This window comes from Peromyscus leucopus, chromosome 3 (genome assembly GCF_004664715.2).
Source record: "Peromyscus leucopus breed LL Stock chromosome 3, UCI_PerLeu_2.1, whole genome shotgun sequence".
Lineage (NCBI taxonomy): Eukaryota > Metazoa > Chordata > Mammalia > Rodentia > Cricetidae > Peromyscus > Peromyscus leucopus.
Window position 1 is genome coordinate 4475857 of NC_051065.1, and position 27719 is coordinate 4503575.

The 27719-nt window shown below is 37.7% G+C and overlaps 1 protein-coding gene across 14 annotated transcripts in view; it reads left to right on the forward strand.

The window, feature by feature from the left end:
* Positions 1–27719, forward strand: part of Cadps2 (calcium dependent secretion activator 2) — a 552385-nt gene that overhangs the window by 349789 nt on the left and 174877 nt on the right. For all 14 annotated transcript variants that reach the window (XM_037203488.1, XM_037203487.1, XM_037203485.1 and 11 more), the window contains exon 9: positions 16336–16402. In XM_037203488.1, coding sequence (XP_037059383.1) covers positions 16336–16402 — 67 coding nt within the window. The remainder of the gene's footprint in view (positions 1–16335; positions 16403–27719) is intronic.

The following is a 27719-nucleotide window of genomic DNA, read 5'->3' on the forward strand; positions in this document are numbered from 1 at the left end:
CAAACTCACAGAGATCCGCCTGGCTCTGCCTCCCGAGAGCTGGGATTAAAGGCGTGCGCCACCACCGCCCGGCTCTTTGTCCTCTTTTTAAGACAGGTTCTCATTATGTAGCCCTGGCTAACCTGGAACTAGCTATGTAGACCAGGATAGTCTTAACCTCACGGAAAGCTGTCTGCCTCTGTCTCCCAAGTACTAGGGTTAAAAGATTTTACCACCACACCCATTTTATTCTGTTTTTGTTTGCTTGCTTGTTTTTGAGATGGGAGGATCTCAGGTGGGCCTGCAAGTCATTTATCCCAAGTTGACTTTGAACCCTTGATCCTTCTGCTTCAGCCATACAAGTGCTGAGTAAGTATCACTACCCCAGGCTGTCTCCTCGTATTCAACCAGATAAGTCATTTTTAGAATGTCATGTGTATAGGTGTTTTGCCTGCATGTATGTCTGTGCACCATGTGTGTGCCTGATGCCCGTGGAAGCCAGGAGAGGGCATCAAATCCTTATAACTGGAGTTACAAACTCGGGCTCTTCTTTATGGGTTCTGGGAACTGCACCTGTGTCCTCTGCAGGAGCAGCAAATACTCTTAACCCATGGGCCTTCTCTCTATCCCCCTAGTCTAAATACTTTGTGTTCTGTTATTAGTCTAATACCAATACAACCCTTTGGTTTAATCTGTAGTTTGAAAGGCCTTTTTTTATGCAACATTCAACGGTTACTATAGTCAGGCAAATATTTCTCCCTTTCTGATGCTGACAAGAGTAAAATTCTGTTTGTGAGATGTTACCTTTTATGGGATATAAGACCTAAGAAAACTATTCATGATCTCTGTTTACCTCTCCCTCCCTTCCCACCCATGCACACCCTCCTCACCTATTTTCACACATTCATCTCTATTTTCCAAAAATAAAAATGACTGCAAAAAAACAACCCAAATCAAACTGCATCTATTTGTTTCCAGGCACAAGTTTCTGCATTACTATGATACCCTGCTGGCTCCCTGCTCTCTACTCACAGTGGGCCACACTTCTCTCCCCAGACTTTGTAACTTACTTAACTAGCAGGTGAACTACAAAGCAAAAGTGAGCATGAATACAGGAGCCCTTTATACTCTGCCTGTCCCTGCATTTGCCTCATGGGTAAAATCTTCTTATGCATAGGACTGTACATCATTGTCTGAGACAGCCTATCTAATAACACTGAAGTTCTTAAGCTCATTTTCATAGAAATCAGGCACATTTTCTAGTATTATCTTCATCAATATTAGCAGTTATTTTATCATGTGTCTGCAAAGTGGCTCATTTGTTCAGTACTTGGAAAAAGAAGCCCTACAATGCTACCAAAAAAAATCCCAATGTTTGTATATAACTGAGTTCTTTAAAAAGCATTTTGGGTAGCGGTTAAATTGCTAATGTCACTTTGAGGTCTGCAGACATTGAACACACTCTGATTCTGATGGGGAAGGCATCTGCGATAGTTTGGAGTGAGGTGGTCTTCATTAGGGGTTCAGAAACACTACGAGTCTCTTTTAGGGTTACTAGAATATAAGGCTCACTGCATTCCTGAAGCTCTCTATCCCTGGGTTCACAGCCACTTTTCACTGGCTTCTTTTTTGCTTAGCTCTCCTGTGTTAACTTCAGTTTTAGGATAACTTTCTGCTGCTAAAGTCATGTGATTATCTCAAGCCAAATAAATGCCAATTTTGTGGAAAATGCAAAGGTGTTTGATTTTATTTTAATGTGGGTCATAAATACTTTTTACCCAAAGTTCTCTTCGGACACTATTTCTATATTATAATTGTTCCTAATGACCAAGTTAGGAACAGCCCCTCAGTAATTCATAAATAATTGCAGAGCATGTACCATGTAAAGACCCAACATTGGTGATTAGGAGGGTGGTGAGAAGTTGGTCATTTTGTGCAGGTAATAGATATTAGATTACACATAGCCTGGCTATTGGAAAAACACCTTCATGTCTCCTAATTTAGGAAATAAATGTGTATAATTTTATTCAGTATATTATGGTAGGCTGCCCTACAAAAATTATACTTGAGCCAAAGGGATGAGAATAAGTAGGTACTGTGAAACTGAAACAATAACTCATCTTAAATAAATGCTAGAAATAGATAAAATTTTAAGTAGTACAAGACAACTGGGGTAGGAAAGACAACATGCAAACAATTTGAAGAACAGTAAGAACCAAGAGCATTTGAACAAAGGGATGCTCAGTGTGGAAGTAAGTGATGGGAAGCATCCAGACATGGGCCATGTTTATAAATGAGAGCAAAGTTCAGAATGCATAGAAAGAGTGCCAGAGCATCGTTAAAATGAACCCAAGCAAAGCTGGGTCTGTGACCAACTGATCAAAACAGCTTAAACACAGGGGGCGGGCGCGGGCAGGGCAGAGTCTGGCACACAGAAGCCACGATAGAATGCCAGGTCTGGAAAAATGGACAGGGCATCTTGCTGTTCAGCCCCTCAGCGCTTGAACCAGAACTCCACAATCCTTGACTGCAGAGAAGATTGGCCACAGATCGTTAAAGTGAGGTTCAGGTGACATAGTTTATGTAGAACAAGGCTGTTGGGAAGAAAAATCTGAAACATGCTGAGCAGCAGGAAGGGTTTAAATAAATGGCTTTGCAAACTAAGTCATGAGAATATGAGTCAGTAGAGTCAGCCTAGAAAAATTTCAGAGCTCCCAGCCTGTGTCCTTGTTCACGGAGCCCACAAAGCAATGGTGAAGGGTGAGAGACCTCTCAGGAATCACGTATATGGACAGATGTTATCATAAATCATAAAAAATAAATTTTAAAGCAAGCTTTCTTCTTTTTCAGATAAAAAATCAGTAGATTCCTTGCCACTTTACAAGTGAAAAGGAGTCTGCTTCTGACTGGGACATGAGTTCATTCTAAACAAAATGTAAAAGCTCAGTTGTGTACTTGTATGACTTAGGACTTACTCATGGTTATTGTTCAGCTTATTTCCCTAAAACTACATTAGAAAGGAGGGCTCCCACAGCACATTCCATTGGAAAGATTCTGAGGTTTTGAGACATAATGCATACTATTGTCTCCCAACATTTTTCTCCGTGTCTCACTAAAAGTGTCGGCTATGGGCTCTTAGAAGTCTCACATACAGAACCTGTTTAGTTTCATATGACTCAATGTTGTGTTTATTTGCCCACCAAACCTCTTCCTTTCATGATGCCTCCTAGAATCCAGTGATCCAGTGTGCACTCTGTGGAACACACTGAATCTTGGGCTGTCTTCTTGCTGATTTTATTATTAAAGGATGACTATGAAAATGAACATTTCATGTGTCTATTTTACATAAACTTATATAAATCTGAAGAAGGCAAATTAGCATCTCCATTTATAGAAATGAAAACCTAAAAGTTTTATTACCTGTATTGTGTATAATGTTCAGCCATAGTTGATCATTTTTCTTTAGGGAGATATTCTGCCCTAAAGAGAAGTTATCTTTAGTAGTGCATAACAGCAAATAATTTTCTTTGAAGTGTCACATATCTGGGATCCCTTTTGGCATTTGCTACAGAATGTCCTTCCTTTAGTGTTGCTGGAGGGCTTCTCTCCAGGTTCCCCAAGCCCCACAGTCCCACAATCCATGTATAAAATAATCACTCAGATGCTTATATCACTTATAAACTCTATGGCCGTGGCAGGCTTCTTGCTAATTGTTCTTTTATCTTAAATTAACCCATTTCTATAAATCTATACCTTGCCACGTGGCTGGTGGCTTACCGGCGTCTTCACATGCTGCTTCTCCTGGCGGTGGCTGCAGTGTCTCCCCTCAGCCTTCTGCTTCCCAGAATTCTCCTCTCTCCTTGTCCCACCTACTTCCTGCCTGGCAACCTACTTCCTGCCTGGTCACTGGCCATCAGTGTTTTATTTATATAGAACAATATCCACAGCACTTCCCCTTTTTTCTTTTTTTTTTAAAAAGGAAGGTTTTAACTTTAACATGGTAAAATTATATATAACAAAACAATTATCGAGCAAGAATTACAGTTACAATATTAAAGAAGATGTCCTATCTTATATTTGTGAGTTTAAGGTTTTATATCTAACTTATCTTTTATCATAACTGAGGAAATTACAACTATCTAGTTTTCAACCACATCAAAGACCTGAGAAGGAACATAATGGTACCTGAGAAATGGTAGATGGATGCAAGCAACTTTCGGGAATCTTGCAAAAGTAGACCAAGACAGCTGGCAGCCTGGATAGTCACCTAATGTTTCTCAGCATCGTTGGTGCATTTAAATTGGCTACAGGCCTAGAGTATCTGACAGACCATTTTCAGAAGCAGGAATTCTGAGAGACCATCTTACCCTGTCTTGGCAGAGTGCAGTGGTCGCTTTCCTTGTGTCCCGCTTGTCCAGAAAGGAAAGCATTGCATTTGTACTGTCAGCCGTCAAGGCAAGGGCAGTTCTTTGGCCATTTTGTGCCAAAAAGACAAACTTCCAAATGGAAATGTTTTAGAAGCCCAACATTCTCTCGGGATCAATTGGTGCAGCCAGGAGCAATTGTGTCTCATGTCAACAGAATTTTAAGTTATTTAAATGCCATATTCTCTAGGTCTATGAAGTGTTTGAAGATTACCTACCTATCTGAAATATATCTATGTATACCTAGAAAACTTAATTAACATGGCTACAGATATGATTATCATGACTAATTATTAATCTATTTTTTAATTATCCATTACAATTTTAAATGAGTTACATAAACATAATACCTCAAACAAGAATAGAAATATATATATACAGTATAACAAAATTAACTTCAAGTTTGTATCAATAAACTAAAATTTATACCAATGTAAAACATTTTAAACATAAACTAAAATCTTTACCAATGTAAAACATTTTAAACAGGTTGTTCTTTAAAAGTAGGTTCATTAATCTACCCTTTTATCTTATCATCTCTATATCCTCCTATATATCTATATCATATCCCCTTTTCTTTTTTAGAAAGAGATCACATTTATAATCAACCTGTTTTAAATAAAAATATTGTTTTTTCTCTGTCCCACCCCAGAGGGCTCTTCTGATTTGGGACACAAGAATCTATCTCTTAACCATTTTTTTTTAAAGCAGTATGTCTGGGTTTAGAGGGGGAGTGAGCCAATTCCACCTCTAAAGCCAGCTTGGTATATTTGGGAATTTGGGCGTAGCATCTCTTACTACTTCCTGCTGGAGGGGGGCGCTGTATCTTATGAGGAAGCAAAGAAAATTTTAAGCCTATGGGGTAGTCCATGAGGCTGTATTGTGGGAGCCAGTTGCCTTGAAACCGCTCTGGATGTTGGATCATCTGGGCCATGGTGTCATCGGAGACCTTTCAGGGGGTCTTGGCTGGTGAAACCTGATATATCTTAATCTGGAACAAATCCACAGCCTCTGGCTTTCTGTGGAAACAAAAGAAGAACCTCTTTTCCAAAGCAACATATCCTTAAATCCAAATTTTGAAGTCAAGGTACCTTTAAAATATACATTTTGGCATAACTCAACAGCTTTTGCAATCAAATGTTTTTCTTCAGTTACAAATATCAAAGACAACATAATCCAGATTTTCTGTGTGGTAGCCATCTTTACGTGGCTTATTTTTTATATTACCTTGAGCCTATTGCTTTAAACTGTACCATTCTAAGACTGAAATAGCACTGTGGCTGCTGGCTCCGCCCCCTTCAGCTTCCCAACATGGCGGTGGTACGTTTTCCGCCAGCTCTGGGAGTCATCAAGTGTCAGAAATAGTGGGTCTAAGCTTTTATCAAAGCAGCGTGTAGCCCAGAAACTTTTTTTTTTTTTTTAAATACTAGTAAAGACTAAATCTACCACACAGCTTAATGTGCCGCTGGCAGACACCTCATTTCCGCCATACTGTCGGTCAAATGCACCCGCCAGGAACCCGCCAGTGTTCAAACCTGCGTTTTGCGGCATCTAGCTGCCCATATGAGACAAGAAGCAGGAACCTGGTTTTGGCTCTGTTTAGAATTGGTTATTAAATATTCTCAGGTTTAAGGTGGAAACTCGAGCCGTTGGGCGCCATTTGTTGCTGGAGGGCTTCTCTCCAGGTTCCCCAAGCCCCGCAGTCCCACAATCCACTTATAAAATAATCACTCAGACACTTATATCACTTATAAACTGTATGGCCATGGCAGGCTTCTTGCTAATTGTTCTTTTATCTTAAATTAACCCATTTCTATAAATCTATACCTTGCCACGTGGCTGGTGGCTTACCGGCGTCTTCACATGCTGCTTCTTCTGGCGGTGGCTGCAGTGTCTCCCCTCAGCCTTCTGCTTCCCAGAATTCTCCTCTCTCCTTGTCCCACCTACTTCCTGCCTGGCAACCTACTTCCTGTCTGGTCACTGGCCATCAGTGTTTTATTTATATAGAACAATATCCACAGCACTTTAGGAAGATGTCAAACTGGGCCCTAGAGACATGTGGATTTTCTAGACCAATTACTCTTCCTGGTAATATAGGCATGCTTGCCTGGCTCAGGCAGGGAATCTAGACTGCCCATACCCTCAACAAAATTATGTGGCTGGGCGGTGGTGGCACATGCCTTTAATCCCAGCACTCGGGAGGCAGAGGCAGGTGGATCTTTGTAAGTTCAAGGCCAGCCTGGTCTACGGAGCGAGATCCAGGAAAGGCACAAAGCTGCACAGAGAAACCCTGTCTCAAAAAAACCAAATATATATATATATATATATCTGGGACATCCTATAATCAGCTTAAAAATCAGTAACTTTTTCTTAGCATTTAAGAAAGCAACAAAGTTGCTGGATAATAAGGGGGAGAGAAAAACAATTAAATTGGGTAAAAAGCAAGGAACTGTGCCTTTATGAAGTATTTATTCTATGACTGAATATATTAAGACAATACAATATTAATTAACTTCATTTAGACATTCTATAATATATGCTTATTTAAATGCATGCTGTGTTTAAATACATATAGTTTGTCAATGAAAGTATGTTTTAAGAAAATAAGACATTAGTATAATTTTGAAGATGTTGAACTTTGTGAGGACATGTACCATTAAAACTATATATTTTGGATATTTTTTTCTGCTAATTGAGTTCTAAAAGAATGTCACCAGACCATTAGCAAAGATAATTTTTTAGCATACCCTCTTCTTTTTAATTTTTCTTATATGAGAAGGGATATCATTAAAGAGCCTGGACTGGTCTGGAACTCCCTGTACAGAACAAGCTGGCCTCATATTCTCAGTCTCCTTGCCTCAGCCTCCTAACTCTTGTGATGACAAGTAAGACCACATTTGGCTGAGAAACTATCTTCTTAGAGAAAGATTTCTCTAAACAATTTGACTTAGATTAGTTGCCTTGTGTTTGGATACATAATGTTACTTTTCTACATTCAGCTGTTAAGATGCTGATGCCAGCTGAAGTTTAACTATAAGAAGGTAAAACTCTTAAAAAGAGATCGATAGCTTTCCACTCTAGATTCTATACGGAGTACTACCTAAGTAAATAAGGAGACTGTCCCTCACTCTCATCTCTCACTCTGTCTCCTGGATCTCATGGAAACTTAACTTTTTGCTCCGCATTAAGAGTTACTGTTTTTTTCTTGGCCCTAACTTCTCTCCAACTGTCAGGTACTTTGTTTGGTGAAGACCGGTTCTTTTGTACTCTTGCCTGTTCAAATATAGGAAGTTTAAAAACCAACTAGAAAGTATTTACTTCTAGGTTTCCTAATGCTCAGGTCACAGTGTTGTCTTGATTCAGTTTCTTTTCTCATCCTTGCCTGAAAACAAAAGCAAAAAAAAGAAAAAAAGAAGAAAAGAAAAAGGCTTAATCTTGTGGAGTTAAATGAAAGCAAGAATGTAGTGAAAGGAGGATTCCTTTTACTTTTACGCAAGCAGCAGAGAATGTGGCGGGATGACTGAAAGTGCCTGAGGGCATTTGGTCCCCATTGGTTTTCACATCAAATGCAATGGTGCCCACAGATAGCCTGTATTGTTGTCAGTTAAATGGGATCATGAGTGTCTGAAAGGTGTTTGAGAATGAACCGAAAATCATTTTCACAAGTGGATGATTACTTCTGCCACATGTTAACCGAACTCTATCAGAATGGCCCAGCTTTTTGAGGCTGCATTAATTGCTCTTTCAACCTTGACTGGGGTTTCTCTTTAAGAAAGCCCTTTCCAGGACTAAACTACTCTCTATATTGATTTTTTTCTTTCTGTATTTTTCCTTGAAAAACGACGCCTTGTAGAAGAAAAGCCTTTATTATTCAACATGTAGATTGATTGTTCTATTTCTTTGAATAGAAAGCTGGACTCATAAGTGATCCACCCAAAGTAATAGTTCTTTTTTTTTCTGCAAGCACTGAATAATACCCATCTTCTGTATACAATTATGTTTTTCAAATATTCATTAGTGATGATTTTTCTTCATAAAGTAAAACCATGAACTCTCACAGCATGGACTCTATGCAAATAAATTGTCATATTCTCTTTTATATTAGAATTGTATGCCATCATTCTAATTGAAACTAAACTATAATATTTAGTAAAGTGTTTGGAGAATTTTTGTGTTGAAAGCATTCTTTGGATAATCCTCAAGTTAGAAAGGTTGTATAGAGTGTTTTTAAAGTGTTTGGTTAAATGGGACCTTTTCTTTCTTGTAACCATTTCCTATCCCAAACGTGACATGTATAGTATTAGCTACGCCATTACTATGACTAGGAAAATGCATGCTACAGTCCATGTGTATCGTGTTGGAGGATGAGTTTAATCTCAATCTATTAAGACTGTTTAGAAAATGAGTTCTCCATATTTCATTAACTTTTTTATTATGTATGTTTGTGTATGTGTGTGTGTATATCATCATGGACTACATTGTATTTATAGAAAATACTTAATTTATCACTAAAATATACCTCTGAGAGTACTGGCTTAAAGAAAGATAATTCCTAGAATGTTTTGTTTTAATTTATCTTTTTAAGTATATACTCAACAGGATATTGCACAGAACGGCATTTGAAATACTTTCCCAGAGTGTTTTATTTTAATTTATCTTTTTAAGTATATACTCAACAGGATATTGCACAGGACGGCATTTTAAATACTTTTGTGGCCATGATGTTAAGAAAAGCAAGCTTAGCAGTTATGACAGTCTTTGTCTGTCTTAAAGTTTATTTTCTACTGAACTTCATGTTATGTACCTCTGTTATTGTAGCATGTTTGATACTAGAATACATACAGTTGATGATCCCCATAAGTTTAAAGAAGTTTTTATTCCTGTTGTCCTAGAACATCCTGAGAGATTTTGTAAAGCCTAGGTTAATTCATTCCTAAAGGAAAACCTTGAGATGTAGCCCAGGTATAGCTTTCATCTTTTCATCAGGTTTGTTAACAGATGACTTTTTTAAACAGTGTTGCTTACAAAGAGGCTGTGCATTTTTTAATGAGATACTCTAATGACCAGGTGAAAGTATTGTTGTTGTTTTTTTTTTTTTTAAAAAAAAAAAGGCTGAAAATAATGTGTATACCTTATGGGTAGAAGCTTTTGTGTCTTGAGGTTTGACCAATAGAGAGAGAGGAAAAAGAGAGGAAAGAAAGATCAAGTAGGCAAATACTATCATCATTTTCTTTTCTTTTAAAACTTTCCCCTAGCATCATATTTTAAATAGACACTAAAAAATTGTGGAGTCTGGCATTCTATGTCCCTGATACTTGAAGATACAATATGACCTCATGGGGTTGTTGAATACACAAAAGTATATCACAGGCCAGGAATCAGGAATAATTTAGTTGTTTTTGTTTTCCCTCTTGACAGTGATTCTTTGGAAGAAAAAAATCTTGCTCTCCAACAGAACTCTCCCTGGCTGAGGCAGTAGGTCTGTAAGAGCTTTGCTGTGTTTGGGCTGACGTAGGAAACCAAATGCTCCAAGGCTTTATGCTCCTGTGTTAAGCCCCAGCATTGTGTCAGGGCTGCTAATTTCTTTGTTACCTAATCCAGTGTAAGAAGAGAAGATTTTAAAGTTAAGCAGATAATTTTTTATTCAAAGAGAGCAACTTCTTAACACTTAAGTTGGGTGTATTGATGAAAGCAAATACTGTTAAATAGTATCTGAGCAGTTATTTTCAAATAATCCCAGATACTCTAGTTACATGAGTACTGCGGTACACTGAAGACATTTCAATGGGGAACAGCTGCGTGTTTGCTATATGCTGGCAGTGTGTAAGAAGATGTGCCATACAGTATCTCCTTTGAACCCTCTTCAATAATTCTTGGATCAAATGTAACTCTTAGCTAGGGATCCTTTATCCTATGGCCATATTCTGAGGGGAGTAGAGCATGGAGCATGACCATGAAAACTGCTTTTATTTGTGTTTTGTTAAAAATAAAATTTAAGATTTTTTAAATGTTTTGTTTAAAGCAGAAGTCTATGGTGTTGAAAATGAGTAATGTAAGCCTCCTCAACACAGTAAATAAATGCATCTGCTCTCATTTGTAAAACAAAGTAGGGAAAAAATTACAGTGCTTATCAGAGAATGCTTGTGTCATACTAGGTGACACCTACTTTATTACACAGCATTTGTAAATTGCCACCAAGATGAAAGTGTGTGTTCCCGTTTTGACAAGTATTTAGCAGGTCTGATTTTCATAGTGTTTAAGAACAACTTTATTATTTAGTTGATCATGCAATCAAAAGGAAGCCAGCAATGACTAGACAAGTTTCAAAATACTACAAGGACTGCAGCATCAGAGACAACCCAGCAGCAGACCCTTAGTACTCTAAGCAAATCCTGTCCCATCTAAGATGAGGAACAGTTCTACGGATAACCCCACAGTACCCCATCTTTGTTTGGTAGAACCCTGTTTCATAGAGCAGTGAGACACCACTTTGTTCAGAATTTGAATGACAAGAGGAAATGTAAGCTTGACTTATAAAATATACTACTGTTTTAAAACACAAATAAAAACAAGTAAATAGCTTTCAAGGATGTGTCTAATAATACTGCCATTTTGTGTCAAATAGTTAAAACAATCAGCCAAACTTTTTGTTGAACTTTAGGCAGTTATAATTGGTGTTTGTAGTAGTGGTCCCAAGGTGTCCTGAGGCACTTTCTAAATCATTAAAGAAATGTGTAATTGTCTTTTATCACTATTTGAAGTCATTTATTGTGTACAAATTCCCTAAAAATTAGTATAGATCTGATACAGCCTCTCTAGAGAGAGTAACTCATTTTTTCAGTAATTGACGAGTATCCCAACATTAATATGTAGAACATAACACATATTATCTAATAAAACATAATTTCAGAATAAATTTTCTTATTTTCCTAAAATTTAAAAAAAAAATAGCTTTTGGGAAATAGATACCATAAAAGAAGTAATGTGATACCTTGCATTGAACATTTTAAAAAAATGAATAAATGGCAAGTTGGTGATTCAGTAGCCACACTAGGTCTTCAGATGGATTGAGAGAGAATGTGTTTTGATTTTTGTAAGATATTTTCTGATCAATGGACTGCCTGGTGTTTATATAATAATAACATGTGCTGCTTTTACTCACTCCTCCATACTCCAACCCTTCCCAGTAACCCCAATAATCTGTAATGAATATAGACTCTTCTGAATTTTAAACACTAAAAGAGCCTTGAAAACTGAAGAGCTCATTTAACAGGGAAAGTGTTCGAGGAGTTCTCCATTATACTCAAGCCGGAGGTATTGAGAAATAGCTATGGAGTCAGAATGACCACATACCCAGAGTACTCCTTAGCAGTGATTTTTTTAAATTTTATTTTATTTTACAATACCATTCAGTTCTACGTAACAACCACAGATTCCCTTGTTCTCCCCTTCCTGCCCCCCTCCCCTTCACCCCAGCCCACCTCCCATTCCCATCTCCTCCAGGGCAAAGCCTCCCCTGAGGACTGGGATCTACCTGATAGACTCAGTCCAGGCAGGTCCAGTCCCCTCCTCCCAAACTGAGCCAAGCGACCCTGCATAAGTCCCAGGTTTCAAACAGCTAACTCATGCAATGAGCCCAGGATCTGGTACCACTGCGTAGATGCCTCCCAAACAGATCAAGCCAATCGACTGTCTCACCTATTCAGAGGGCCTGATCTAGTTGGGGGCCCCTCAGCCTTTGGTTCATAGTTCATGTGTTTCCATTCATTTGGCTATTTGTCCCTGTGCTTTATCTAACCTTGGTTTCAATAATTCTCGCTCATATAAACCCTCCTCTTTCTCGCTAATTAGACTCCCGGCACTCCACTCGGGGCCTAGCGATGGATGTCTGCATCCGGATTCCTCAGTCCTTGGACAGGGTTTCTGGCACAACTACTAGGGTGTTTGGCCATCCCATCACCAGAGTAGGTCAGTCCCGGCTGCCTCTCAACCATTGCCAGCAGTCTTTAGAGTGATTTTTATCATTACAAAAGCAAGGTGCACTCTCACTCACTTCCAGTGGCAATGCAGCACACCACAGTCACTTTGAAAAAACTGTCTAGCAATTTCTCACACAGTTAAACAAACACTTGCAATATGATATAGCAATCTAGTTTCAGACACTAGAACAAAAGAAACAAAAACATGGAAACTCTAAAGGCTTACACACAAATGTTCATGGCATCTTTATTTTTCATAAGCAAAAGTATGGAAATAACTCACACACGTGTGCCAACTTGTGAGTACATTCATACAGTGGAGTATGCTGCTTAGCAATAAATGGGAACAGACTCCCGGTACACGTAATAAGAAAAATGAACCCCAGAAGTATTTTTCTAAAGGAAGGAACTCAGACACAAATTGTTGTATGCTATATAATCCCAGTGACATTGTAGAAACCAGAATGAACGATAATGTCAAAAATAGACCCATACACAGACAGAGGATATGAGGAAAGGACAACATGATGGGCATAAAGAACCTGTCATTCTACAAGTTGATTGTAGTAGTGGCCACAAGATGATCATTTTTTATTATTATTTTTAGCATCTCTTTTAATGGCAACCTAAATCATTTCTTGCTATGTGAGTTTAAAGTTTTCATTTTAAAACAATATTGGTAAATTATTGTTCTTCATGCATTCATTCCTTTTCAATACATTCCTTATGAAGAGAGTCTGTTCTTACAAAAAAAAGTAAGGCAGCTAGTCCTTGAGACTCAGTCACATGCTGTGATAAAAAACAAGGCACAGGTAAACTTTAACATAGCTTTTTCAGTATTTATATATTTTTTGATATATTTCACTCATTTCCATTTTTATATAAAAATTTCATTCGGCTAATATTTTTTTCTCAAAACAGGGTTTCTTTGTGTAGCCTTGGCTGGCCTGGAACTCACTCTGTAGACCAGGTTGGCCTCGAACTCAGAGATCCACATGTCTTCACCTCCCAAGTGCTGAGATTAAAGGTGTATGCCACCACCACCCCAATGAGTTTGTGTTTTTTGTGTAGTGTTTACAACACTTCCTTTTTGGTAACATTTCATTGACTGTTATTTCATGTTTATGTGTAGAGACCATAAGATTCTTATGGCCAGTTCATTTCTGGATGTATTTGGACAATTGTCACTTAATGTGTATGTTCAAACAAATTCTTTCTCATGGTGCAATAGCTGAAACACTTCAGGAACCGACATCCAAATATCTTGCTTCCAGTACCCAATTTTCTGTCATTCTTCCTCCTTCTAAAATCATCCACTAGTCTCCAAATGCTGTATGTGTATATTCTCTCTCTCTCTCTCTCTCTCTCTCTCTCTCTCTCTCTCTCTCTCTCTCTCTCTCTCTCTCTCTCTCTCTCACACACACACACACACACACACACACACACACACACCTCTACTGTCCGTTTGCAGAGAAACTAGGAGTTGTCCTTCTAAATTCATTGGTGCATCATTTTGAATGATGTTCCGCTGGCTAGTGCTCCTCACGCAGAACCTACACTGTTAGAACACTCATACTAATTTGCATGTGGTAATGATGGTTCATGTATCTCTCTACTCACTTTCACTTGTGTGTGACCCATCTGCCCAGCACTCTGCAAAGTGAGATGCTTTGAGAGAGCTGAGAAGCAGGCTGTGGTCATGGGCAGAGGTTATTCCCAGTGCCCTCTGTGGCTCCTGAGCTGCTATTAAGTACACATCCTGCCAGTGCCCTTTTATAGAGAGCATCCATCGTGTCCACAGTAGCAAGCTCCTTGGGTCACTGTTGTTAACCCTGTAATAGGAACGTGGGTATGTGCATTTCAGGAGAGGGAAATTATATAGAAAAGACAGAAAGAGAGCAGCTGAACACCTATCACCACAACCACAGAAGAGAAATTAGGGGCTAAAAGAAAGGGCGTTTAGGAGACCTTGGGAAGAAACAGTGAACAGGTGAGAACAAAAAGAGCTGACATCTCCACCAGGGTCTAAATGAATCCACATTTCATCCACCAAAACAGAAATCATGATTGCTAGAGAGGAACTCACCACACTTAGCTGATGTGTCTAACAGCAAATGAATAATTGATTGGGCCATTTGAGTGATACTTCCAATGCAAGATCCCAGTAGTTTTGAACTTTAATAGCTCTTTAGTTCTTTTTCCTAATTCTGATGTTGTAGACAACATAGGAAGGTTAAGTTAACATAATTCCATAACATAAAGAAAGTTAAGTGTGCCACAATTTCACTCCTCGGGTAATACAGTTATTAATTTTTAAAATATTTATTTCATCCTTGTTCCTAGAAATCCCAAATCATAAAGTATAGGTATAATGTTAAATCCTGACCCTTTCATATAACATTATAGAATAAAATGTTTTCTATATTTTATTAACTTTATCAAAGTCATAATTTTAGTGTCAAGATATTATTTCTTTCTATGAATATGCCATATTAGCATTTAGTGAATACATCCCTTACCTTTGAGCATTTGTCAGCAATTTTCAGTAATAAAAATCGTAGTATCCCATGTTTCCTTGTAGACATACTTTATTATGTGGGACTCTATTATCTGAGTAACTCCATAATAAAAAGTTAGGCATTTCTTCATCTTGTCATGCTATTTCTCAGGAGAAAGAGTTCCTGTTATACTCCCAGTGGTATTGAAGTCAATGTCCATACATCTACAATACCTTCACAAGCATCCCATGTTAGTATTTTTTAAGAAAGAAAAAAGATAAGTTTGTTTTGTTTCATAAAGTGGGTTATAAAACAAAAGCTAAAATTTCTGCTATGAAATTGTGAGAGGTCAGTTCTCTAAGTCTTAGATGTGACATTATTACTGTACATAGATTAAGTTCATTTGAATAACCTTTATACTGGTAAGAACAGAAATTCTATTCTCAGGGCTGGGGAAATAACTCAGTAGGTAAAGTGGCTGGAACCCAGATAAAGAAACTAAGCATAATTTCACATGATTTTAATCCCAGGATTGAGAAGGCAGAGACAGGAAGATCATCAATCATTGACCAGCCCACCTAGACTACTTAGCAATCTCCAGGCCATCGAGAAACCCTGACTCAAAAAACAAAAAGGGATAGCTCCCCTGAGGTTGACCTCTGGATTCCGCATGAACATACACACAAGAGCATGTACATTCATTTCCATACACATACGAACACATACAACAAAGGGGTTCTACTCAAAAACATGACCAGGCTAATCATTTCATTTCAGATTATAGACATCATGCAAAATTAAAGCCATAGCTGAAATTGTGCTAAACCAAATTATGTCACCTTTTTTTTTATTAGCTGAGTTTCATAGTGAAAAAAAAGAATGTTCAGTAGAAGAGCTTCCATAAGCCACGTAAATCTCAAAATGACAGAGCTGCCAAGGTATGTGGAAATCAGGACACCCAGTGTTGTCCTCTAATAGACAAAGAAATGGGAATGGATATTGGTGCAGGCATATCGCAAGGTCACCCAGCTGGACAATGACCTTTCACCCTGGATTCTTGGCTCTGTATCTACCTCCTCCTCAGGCCACACTCATTAGCTCCAGCCGTCTGAGCACTGAAGAATTCAGTACAAGTTCCTTCGCTCATAGCCTCTGTATCTCCTAAGAAACATGTGTGAAAATAAAATTCCAACTGGTTCTTTGATTATCCTTTCTAACTCCTACTTCGTTCAATTTGTTGTAAGGACTGACAAATTGTAAGCCACATAAATCAATTCCCTTTCAGGAATCGAGAATCAGCACAGCCGTCTTGTAACACAGAAGCTGCATGTTGTCTCCGACTTCAGATAAACTAAACTTTGCCTTTAGCAGGCTGGTCTCATAAATACCTATAGAAGACCCATTGCTGTGGAGCGCTGCACCGTTAGTTATATACTCTTTTGTTTTTCTTACCAGGTATCTGTATGCCCTTGGACAGAAGGTTTGGAAAAGATGGAAAAAGCGTTACTTTGTTCTTGTTCAGGTCAGTCATGCATTTTCCTGTTAAGTAATTGCTTTTCGACACTGACTCTCACACTGTTTTTTGTTTGTGTCATATCTACTTCTAATAATTCCTGCATTCAAAATTAAAGTTGAGAATTATTTTAAATAATTCATTTGAAAATAAAGAGGTACTGAATTCATTGTATGCCAACACAAATAATGCTTTTATATCAAATAACAAGACAAGCAGCTTATAGTGAAATGACCATCATTCTATTCTATACATTGCTTTATTGTCTGGTGTACCAGAATTTCCCTTTGCCAGCTTCTGTGTTCAGCCAGTTATAGCATCAAATTCAATAGTCATTGCAAAGTGCCACTGTGAAGTCAGTGTGGAAAAGGCAAAAAAAATTAATATTTTAGAAATTGTGTTGGCAATCGAGGGTTCCTAAAAGGATCTAAAGGATGCTAAGACAATTCCTTGGGGGGAAAATCTGTGTCATTTAGTTAATGTGCAGATGAGCTGTGGTCCATTGACTCTCTCACTTTATATGAATATGTATGTTATATATTCACATAAATGTCCTTTTAAATCCAACTGTCTGCTCTGTAAGTGACTGGGTTCTGAATATAGATTATTGGTATATGTGGTCATCTGACCTTTCAAAATCATCATCAACCTTTGTTCAGAGAACATAATCATTAAGTTCTAGTTACATTAAAGCATAGCTTCCAAAATAGTCATTTCATTCCAGGATAAATTCAAACTATTTCATTCTCAGTGGAAATATATGAAAAGAGAACCACTCTTGGAATCCTAACACAGAATAGCCTGTAAAATCTCATTGATTCCTGCCACACATTAGGCAAGCTTAACTGGGCTAAATAAGAATGATGGAAGAAAATTCATGTGCTGTTTTCTAGAGACATAATCATCCATCAGTTGCTGGGAAAAATTATTGATGTTCCATGGTAGCATGATGTCTTCATGAAAAGTGTTAAAGTTCAGTCAAAAGGAGTTGTATCCACAGGGCAGATCACCAGTCTATTTTATCCTTGGCTAAAGTGTAAACATTTCTTGTGTGGCTTAGAGTAATAATAAAATGTATGCATGTGTGCATTCACAGGTGTATACAGGACACACACACACACACACACACACACAGCACACACACACATACATACACACACACACACATACCCACACATACACACACACACATACATACACACACACACACATACCCACACATACACACACACACATACATACACACACACACACACACATACACACACACCACACACACACCACACACACACACACACACATACATACACACACACAGCACACACACACACACACATACATACACACACACACACACACACACATACACACACACACATACACACACACACACACACACACACACACACACACACACACACACACAGTCTTTTGGTCTAAAGTACAGGTAGTTGCCCTCTACTCATAGTTCTCAATGGTCTAGCCCCCAAACCATTCCTATTAAATGTTCTTATTAAACATCTTCTGCAGTTTTCAAGTTGTGCCTTTACAGTGGCACAAAAATCTAAATATGCTTATGAATAAATGTGAATATAAGTCTTTCTGGATATTTTAATTTCATTCCTTTTACAGATGTCTGCTCTGCACCTAATTGGACAGGTTTATCACTGTGATTTGTCATTGCCATGTCGTTTGGAAGCATGGGAACAAAGCTTCTTTTTCAGTTATGTTTCATGACTTCGCATAGAATCTCAGACAATCCCTTAATCTCAGTAGATGATTTGGGGGATAAACTACTTTTGAACAAACTAAGCTGGCTCTTAGTTTCACTGATGGAAATGTGTGGGAAAACATGAAAGTGTGTTTTCAAGGATGGGCAGACAGCATTTGTTAGTCTGAGCACCTGGTACATGGCAGTAGTCTAAAAGATTCCAATGTATTTATTGGTTCAATATGAAAATTAAGCTTCTAGAAACTGGCTTTGAAAAGTCAAATGCTGACCTAATGCTTTGAATACTGTGAAGGTTTAAGATCATCATTGCTGCCTATCTTATTTACTACTAAATAGTTACATGATAAAAAAATCTTAACATAAATGTATATATACTTTGAATATCACTTATTAGAGAATTTAGAAACGCAAGAAGGAATTGGAATATTTCAAAATTATAATGTGGTATGTTTTTGTGGGATGTTAAATGTAGAGCTAACTTTTCAAGATAAGTAAAATATGTTTTATTTTAAAAGGTAAAATCCAACTTGAATCAAAGTAGTTGTTAAATCCATAAGCTCCTTAATTTAAATTTAGGAAAAATTCTACCAAACTTGAATTAGTTAGAATTTATTATACTTGTGATATATCAGATATCACAGGTAGCTAGATAGATGGATAGGTAGATGGATAGATAGATAGATAGATAGATAGATAGATAGATAGATAGATAGATAGGTAGATAGATGATAGGTAGGTAGGTAGATAGATAGATAGATAGATAGATAGATAGATAGATAGATAGATAGATAGATAGATAGATAGATATAAACACACACAGGGAGAATCCCATGCCTAAATGTGTTGAAATATATATGCCAGTACTCTGATAACTTTTTGAAGTTTCAAACACAATTGAATCTTCCTTCCAATTCCAAATGTAATGGGAAGACAAATTGAATGCTCTCACTTCAAAATCAAGATGGATATGTATGGAGATTCGATGGGAATGACCCATTGGGAGGAACTGGGTAGTTTTTATTAGTGTTTTTAAAGACATCTCTCATTCTATCTGCACACAGCTTGTAGGTCCATACCTGCAGGCTGCATTATTGAAAGGTGAAGGAGTCGTTTTTCATAGGGAGGACAGTATACCCTGCTGTTTCTGCTGCTGCCATCGGCACAATGGCGCTCTGGTGATAATGTGAATCTCATCACCACGTGTGAGTGTGGATTATGTGAGTGATATAGCTGGAGACACAGCCATCAGCCCAAGAATTTGTACTCATAAAAATTGATTGAGAGTCGGGTTTGGCCAGCTGCAAAGTCATTGTTCCAAGTGAGCACTTGAGAAGCCACCGAGGTGAAAAGACTTTCCAAAGACTCATATAAACATGAAAATCGGAGACAAAAATGTCAATTTATATTAGAGTCAAAAAAATCAGAAAGCAAAATTATCTGTTAATGTTGAATAGTTGTTTAGCTTCCTGCTTAGGTTTATATCCTAACCCTGGTATATTTACATGAATAAATATATTTTAAAGACTGTATTTTAAAAATGAAGGTAAGTTTTTGCTCAAGATAAATTAAAAGAACAATTACAAAGAATATATTTGAAATCTTACCCAGACCAAACTTTGTTATATATTTTTTATGTTTTCCCAATGTTTTAGTATTTATTAGATTTAGGAAAGTATAACTGGTATAAACTACTTCGGATGTCATATTGTAACTCATATTACAATAAAAATTGGATATCTTTGACACAATTTTTCTTCAGGTAATCAGCTTCAAGATATATTTTGTCATTGATTTGAAGCAATTTTTTATTTAACTAAGTGGAATTATTTCTCTTACAATTTTCTAACATCTATTCAAATAGCTGTATATACCAAATACTGTACATTTCTGTGATAAAATCCAAATTTTCCTGAGGCACCTAAGTATTAACACATCTTTTATTTATTTAGTCTGATTGCTATTAAGTGATTACCCTGTGGCACACATTTGCCTAATGCAGTTTTAATGCATGATTTTATTTACTGTTCAGAATAAGCCTGCCAGAGGAGGTGTTACTCTTTCCCTCACAGAACAGATAAGATAAAGTGTGTACAGGGGCATTGTGTAATAGTCTCAGGATTAGTCTAGTGTGAGATGGAGTCAACCAAATCCTGCTCCGTTAGACAGTGGAGGCGAAGCTCATATTTCCTGTTCCATATGGCTATTATTAAATTAATGCATATAACCACAGTTCTTCTGAAGATAAACAGGCATCTTCAAAATCACTAGGGATCTTTAGTGCCATAAGGTGCAAAGCAGTGTTGCCACATTAAAGACGTAACCCAGGACTGGTAGCCTGAAGAGCCCTGGGATTCGGAAAACGACTGACTGTGTGACATCCCTGGAAACTGAAGTAGACGTCTGTGTTGTGTTGGCCCTGGATCAAGTGTTCACTGCTTGTCGTCGAAGTGTCAGAATCATGACTTGAAGTTGCTGCAAACAACAGCAGGCTCTCAAGACATCATGTTAATTACATATCAGCTGAGTTGGCACAGGATGTAAACAGGCAGTGAGCAGGACATGCGGCAAGCACATGAGAAGCACCGCTTCTCAGGGAGATGTTGTCGGGCTTCTATTTAAGCCTAAAGAAGTGGCTCTCTTTGCCCGATGATTTCTGAAGGACTCAGCATATTTGGAGGACCTACTGAAGCTAACTCCTCACAGGTGTTTGAGATGGCACTAGTTTATACCGAACATGAAGGTAGTTGCAGCAGGAAGGGTTTTAGTTTGGAGTAGATTTGTTTGCTTATACAACAAGACAGTTTGAAGTGTTACAGGCATAGCTGTCACGTCCACAGAGATCAGTATGGTGGCTCTGTGGCTGACTTACTTGGACATGCTTAGTATACAAACACATGGTTTTTGTGGTAGAAAATGAAAGACCCCGTAGGCAGAGTTTTCCTGTCCTCTCCACCCATCAGTTCCCAAATAACCGACACAGAGTCTTACATTAATTTTAAATGCTCAGTCAATGTCTCAGGCTTATTATTAACTAGCTTTTACAACTTAAATTATCCCATTTCTATTCATCTACGTTCTGCCACATGGAGTTACCTCTCTTTCATCTTGTACCTCCTGTTTTCTCTCCATGTCTTGCTGGTGACTCCTCTTACTCTGCCCTCCTCCCCAGCCTTCTCTGTGTCTGGCTGTCTAGCTACTGGCCAGTCAGCTTTTTATTAAAGTGACAATTCTTCACAATGTACAAAAGAATTATTTCATATCATTTCCCCCTATTTGCCTAATTAAAAGGGAAAGTTTTAACTTTAACATAGTAAAATTATATACAACCAAAATAGTTATTAAGTAAGAATTGCAGTTACAATATCAAATCCATTTATATTTGGCAAAATTAGAGAAAATATTCTATTATCTATCTTATCTTCACCTTTTATCATAACTAAGGAAAACTTTAAGTCTGATTACTTAGTCTTTAACTCCCTCAAAGACCCCAGAAGGGGTGAAATGTTACCTAGCCTGTGTATCCTAGATGTATTTAATAGATCATAGACTTTTAACCTCCCCAAGATTTACAACCTATGACATTTAATATGTTTAAGTTCTCTGCAGAGTACAAAAAAACATTCCTAACAGCAACCTCTGTAGTCTCCCAAAGGATGATGGAGCCCCACAACAACAATTCTACCTGGCTTGTGGTAATGCCAGTACACTAATAAACACCACCCAAAATTCAACTTTGGACTACAAACTGCTTAGGACAATTCCAAGGTGGCTAGCTGAGATGATGCACCCTCATGCACTACTCCAGCCAGGATTTCAGACAAGCCCTACACTTTCCCATTACTCAGAGACTGGCAACAAATGATACAGCTAGCCTTCCTAGGACTTGTCCATTGTTTTGTTTTTTTTTTCAGGGTCCCCTAGAGATGCCATCACCACTCAGACAGAAGGAAGTAATTTTAATAACATCACATCCACATTCTCAAGAGATGGGGTGGGTTGTTTTTGGTTTTACACTAGATTATGGATATTTGTCATTGTGTTGGGGGTTTGGATACAAGTTGTTATTGGGTATGGTCAGAAAAAAAGGATCTTGTTCTGAAAAAGGGGGGGATAAAAATGATAGGATAAAAGGGTAGATTATTAAATCTACTTTTAAACTATAGAATATAGTATTTAAAATGTTTTAATAACTTAGTCTTTTTTTTACATGAGACACATCTGGTGGCATGGATCTACTTCAAAAAAGGATGATGGCCATTGAAGAAACTGAGTTTGCTTTCTTTGTGGCAAAAGATAGCCATTTGTGCAAGAAACTGCCCTTGCCTAGACAGCTGACAGTATGCTGTCCAAACTGGACAAGCAGGACACAAAGAAAAAATGACTGCTGAACTTTTCCAAAACAGAGTAGAACAGCCCTTCAAAATTTCCTGCTTCTAAAAAAAGTCTGTCAGATATTCTAGGCCTGTAGGCCAAAGATGGATGCCCCAAAGTTACAGAGGAACCTTGGGTGACTGTCTAGGCAGCCAGCTGTTTCTGTCATTTCTCGTATTTTTGGAAGTTGCTTGCTATGCATTTCCTGCTTACTCAGGTAATAGTATTTCCTTCTCAGGTCTTTGGTGGGGTTGAAGACTAGACAGAGATATGATTCTCCCAAACCTGGTCAAAACGAATGTTAGGTAGAGACTTTGGACTCTTCAGGAGAGGATAGCTAATGGAGTAATCTCTATAAATTTGCCAATTACTTATGGACTGGACATTGAGACTGTATTTCTTACTTGATAATTGTTCTTGTTGTATGTAGTTTCATTTTTGTTAAGGTTATTACGTTTCTATTTGGACAATACTTGATAATATTTCTTATTGTATATGGTTTTACTATGTTAGAGTTAAAACCTTTCCTTCTTAATTAGACAGAAAGGGGGAAAAGTTGCGGGAATTCTGTCACTGGTTCAGTATCCAACTGAAAAGAGTTCTTTAGTCCAAGAGGTGGGGTTTACATTGGGGATGGACAGGACAAGGCCAGGGAGAAGAGGTGGAGCGAGGAGGAGTGTGGCCTTTTGAGCCGGGAAGCTAGCAGCAGTGGGTGTTTTTGCAGTAAGTTGCAATCCAACTCAGCTTTTTGTTGTTGTTATTCTTTAATATTTGTATATAGGTTTCATTTTTTAGTAAATGGTAAAAGAAATCTTTATCAAGACCCTATCAAAATTCCTAGGTAACACCTACTCCAGTCTCCTGCACAAGAATAGTCAAGTAACTATTGCGGATAGAATGTCCTAAACATACATAGACAAACACACATCATTCCTAATGGAATCAATCATTGATTTGTGTGTGTGTGTGTGTGTGTGTGTGTGTGTGTGTGTGTTCCTTTGTTCTCTTTTTAAAACGGAGCAATCACCATGTCAACAGGTAAAAAAATCTATCTACTTTATTATTGTAAGTGAAAGATTACATCCAGAACATAATCTGTACCTTCATTTGTCTTGCTTAAAAATTTGTTTTTGTCTACAAACAATGATAAAGTAAAAATAAATAATTCTCATATATAAAAATATATAATTCTCATATATTTTTTGTATATATGTAGAAATACTGCTATAGAAATTTCTATGTCTAAGGGGCCAGTACTTATAAAGCTAAATAAGACTATAAGCGTTTAAAGAACTCATGAATTGTAAATGCTCTCCCAAATGTTGGCTATTGTTTTTCTTGTTTGTCATTTTGTTTTTATCATCAAACATTATATTAAGTTGCCCCTTATTTTTTCTCAGTCGTTCAAAACATAAATTTCATCATTTGTTCCGGAGTTTATTTGTATCAACGTATCAGGAGACAATAATATAAGTTTTAAATTTATTTTCAAAACAACTACATATTTGATAGCTAGGACTTTCCAAAGAGTATCTACCAGAATGGTTAAAGTGGCCCTAAAAGTTTGCCTGATATACTCTGAAATATTAGCAGTGCATTTAATCTTGGAGACTTATGGACTGTCCTTGATCGCTCTCTTTTCCTTACTTCCATGTCAATCATAAAGTATTCCTTCTTAATTATGAAAACTAGTGTTCCATTTATATTCATTCACATCCATCTGCTCTGCTACCAAACTAGCTTAAACCACCATCATCTGCACATGGACTTGAACAGTAGCATCCTGCTTTTTTCTGCTTCCACTTCTACTGTTTTCTTTATAACCTATTTTTCATAGAACCTAAATAACCCTTTGACACATAACTGACATTAAGATACATTGTGTGTCTCTTCCTTTTGGGAAAAACCTACCTAGTACAAGCCACCATATGCACAGACTGCTCAATGAGTAGGCTGGTTCTCCACAGCCCTTGGTGTAATACAGAGTCCAGCTGTTACCATTCCCTGTGTTACTCTGCCATGGGATTTTTTTTTTTACATCTTGACTGCAGTATTAGTGATAGAATATATTTTGATGGGTCATCTGTACCTCTGTATTTATTTATTTACTACTAGACCACAACCACAGTCTTCTCCCCCTCCACTCTCTGCCTATAGTATGTACTGTATGGAGTCTTGTGCTTCGTATTATATTAGAAATCTACAGATCAGTTTTGCACTTTTTATACTGTTGGATACTTATAATCAAAAGTTTTACTCTAGGATAATGAATAAATTTAATCTTATTAGAAAAAAAAAAACAGATGACCTTCTGCCTAAATCCTTCTCGTGATTCCCATGGCACTTAGAATAATAAATATACATGACCTAGCAAAGATCCTATGTATTTCTGGCCCTTCACTTCCTATCACCAATCAGCATCTACCGTTCTAAAATCCTGCATTACTGCTGCAGATCCAAAGGCTTGGCATCTTCCAAGTCTCTAGACCCCTTTCCTGTGTTATGTAAAAATATGAGTCTTGTAGGATTTCTGTGCCTGGGCAACTTTGGAAAAAGTCACCTGCTTTCTCTCAGATGGTTTGACTACTCCTAAAACCTCCCTGTAGACATAATGTGCTTTCCTACATTCCAATTTAGTTTTCACTTCAAATGTTGACTATTCAAATGTGTCTTCTCCGCTTACTCATTTTAAAATCCCTTCCAACTCTCTGTCACAGCACTCTGTTTTAATTTTTCCAGAACATTTATCTCCAGTTAAAATATTTTATGGATACATTATAGCTTTTAATCTGTTTCTCCTTTTTAGTGTATCTACTTAGCACTTTATCAAACACAGGTAGAATTAGACAAAATATTTGCTAAGTGAGTATGTGCAGATCACACTGAGCATTTGTGTAACAATGCAGCCCTTCCTTTCTTTAAGGAATTTGTACATGATTGTTAGATCTCTCTATGCCATTTGGCCAAGACAGTTGATCATAATATATATTCTATACAAATTCGTCAGTATCTTGAATATATGTTCATTTTCCTTGATTAAATTAAGCTGAGTTTTTTTTTTTTTAATAACTCCAGCATCACCTTTGCCCTCTGCCAAGAACATTTCCAGCTAAGGATTTTAAAAGCCTTAATCTTTACTGAAATTAGACGGTGGTAGTTGCTAAGCTGCCAGCTGTTAACACGATCCCCGCAGTAGTAATACACATATAAACCTGAATGCTGTGGTCTCTCAAATCTCATAGTTAGCACCTACATGTGTGCATATGGGCAGGTGGCTAGCAGGTTGGCAATTAAGAACAAAATAGGAGGTTTCCTATCCTAGATATGGATACCATGTGGGACCACAGCATCAGTTAAAGTGCCCTGTGGAAAGTAATGAGGCTGAAGCCAGACTTAGCGCTGTCCTCAGATTAAAGTCTGTCTACCTCCCCCAATTCCCAACAAATCTGTTCTGTTTGGAGTTATTACAAGTGGACTGAGTAAAGAATATTAAATGTTTATGAGTGCTGCACTTCTCTTGAAGGGATTTTTCTATTTTAATATAGTAAATTATGTAAGCTTTGTTCAGTAATACACCAGGAAGCTTATGAGAAAAACAAATACTTGATCAGAGTAGGTCAGACCTCCATGTTTCTGTGTGAATAATCCCTGCCTCATTGCTGCAGTGCACAGCAGGTAGATGCTGTCTGTCTGACTGCCTCCAGCTGACAGAGGAGGGAGCAGGGCAGCCCCTGGCTTCTGTAGATGACCTGAGTCCCCCTTGTTCTGGGCCCTGGTTAGTAAATAGTAGCACCCAAGTTGTTACCACCTGAATGTGCACTAATGATTGCTTGTTGAATTAGCTTTATGCATGTGATGTAGCATAACCTTGTAAAAGAAACAGGTAAAGTCAGAGCTCTTGGAATTCTAGAGTAAGCAAATGGATTGTGAAACATGCATCATATTATTGAATCAAATAAGTAACTTGTGACTCGGGAGTCTAGTATGAGTAATGCATTACTTCTAGAGCCGATATTTCCCAAAGCCTAATTGCAGGCTCTCCGTTGTTTCATGGGTCAGGTTTCCCCACTGTTCGTGACGGCTCCGCTCACCGTTGGTGTTCTGTTACTCGCCCATCTGTACTCTTTGTTGTACCCATGGGCCCAGGTACTGGAAGGGATTCTGGATCTGTTGGGCAGTTTTTGAGATGTTTAGGTAAAATATGGAATGAAGCAAGCCTTTTAATATTTCATCCTTTTATGGCCCTGTTCTCATTCGTCTAAAGCTGGAACTTTGTGTTTTTCCCTTTAGTTGTCTTTAAAGATTCTTTAACTGGTACTTGAGACTTTGTATGTCCTGCTGTTAAAGAGTGATTTGTTATTTGAATCCAACTAAAAATAAAATACTTAACATAAATGTTAAACAGGACCTGGACCTATTTTCCAATTTACATAAAGAATAAACAACATCATTGTGTTTTTCATTGGATACCTTCTGTCTAGTTTTAAGGTCTAGCTGGGTTTGTTTTTTTTTTTTTAAGGTCCAGTTCTTAAATGACATAAAATTTTCACACTTTTGGTGGTTTGTATATATCAAATCTGGATACCTTATCAGATAAAGATGTGAACATATAAATAATATTTGTAAAAATTCTTTGGAAAAACGGTGTTTTGGTTTGCAATAAGACAATATCTTAAAATTTATAGTACAATTTTCTGGAATAATTTCACCCCAAATAGAGCAACATAGTATTTAAAACTACACTTAGATGCATGGCCACTTTGTCATGTGTCTGTCAGTTTATTATTCATTAATAAGGGCATTTAGTTACCATCCTCAACACCAAAATCATGTGCTCCTGCTTTACCCATAATGATGTGGCAAGAATCAGCCAATGAGATGTGGGGAAAGACAGAGAGAGGGGCAGAAAAGTAGAAGGAGGCAGAAGGCTGAGGAGAACCAGCAATCCCAGAGTGCGCACAGCATCCAGCCCTCTACCTTTTCTTACTCTGCTTTGTTTTCCACTGAAGAATTCACCACCCACGTTACTTCACTGTCTTTTCTGTTGGGTGAGGGACTTTTTTTTTTTTTTTTGGTGATGGTGGTCGTGGTTGGTTGGTTTAATTTGGTTTCAAGACAAGACCTCATTCTGTAGCTCAGACTGTCTATGATCTCTGCCTCCCGAGTGTCGGGATTACACGTATACTTGAGAAGAAATGAATAATCAAGAGATGAGTAACCTTG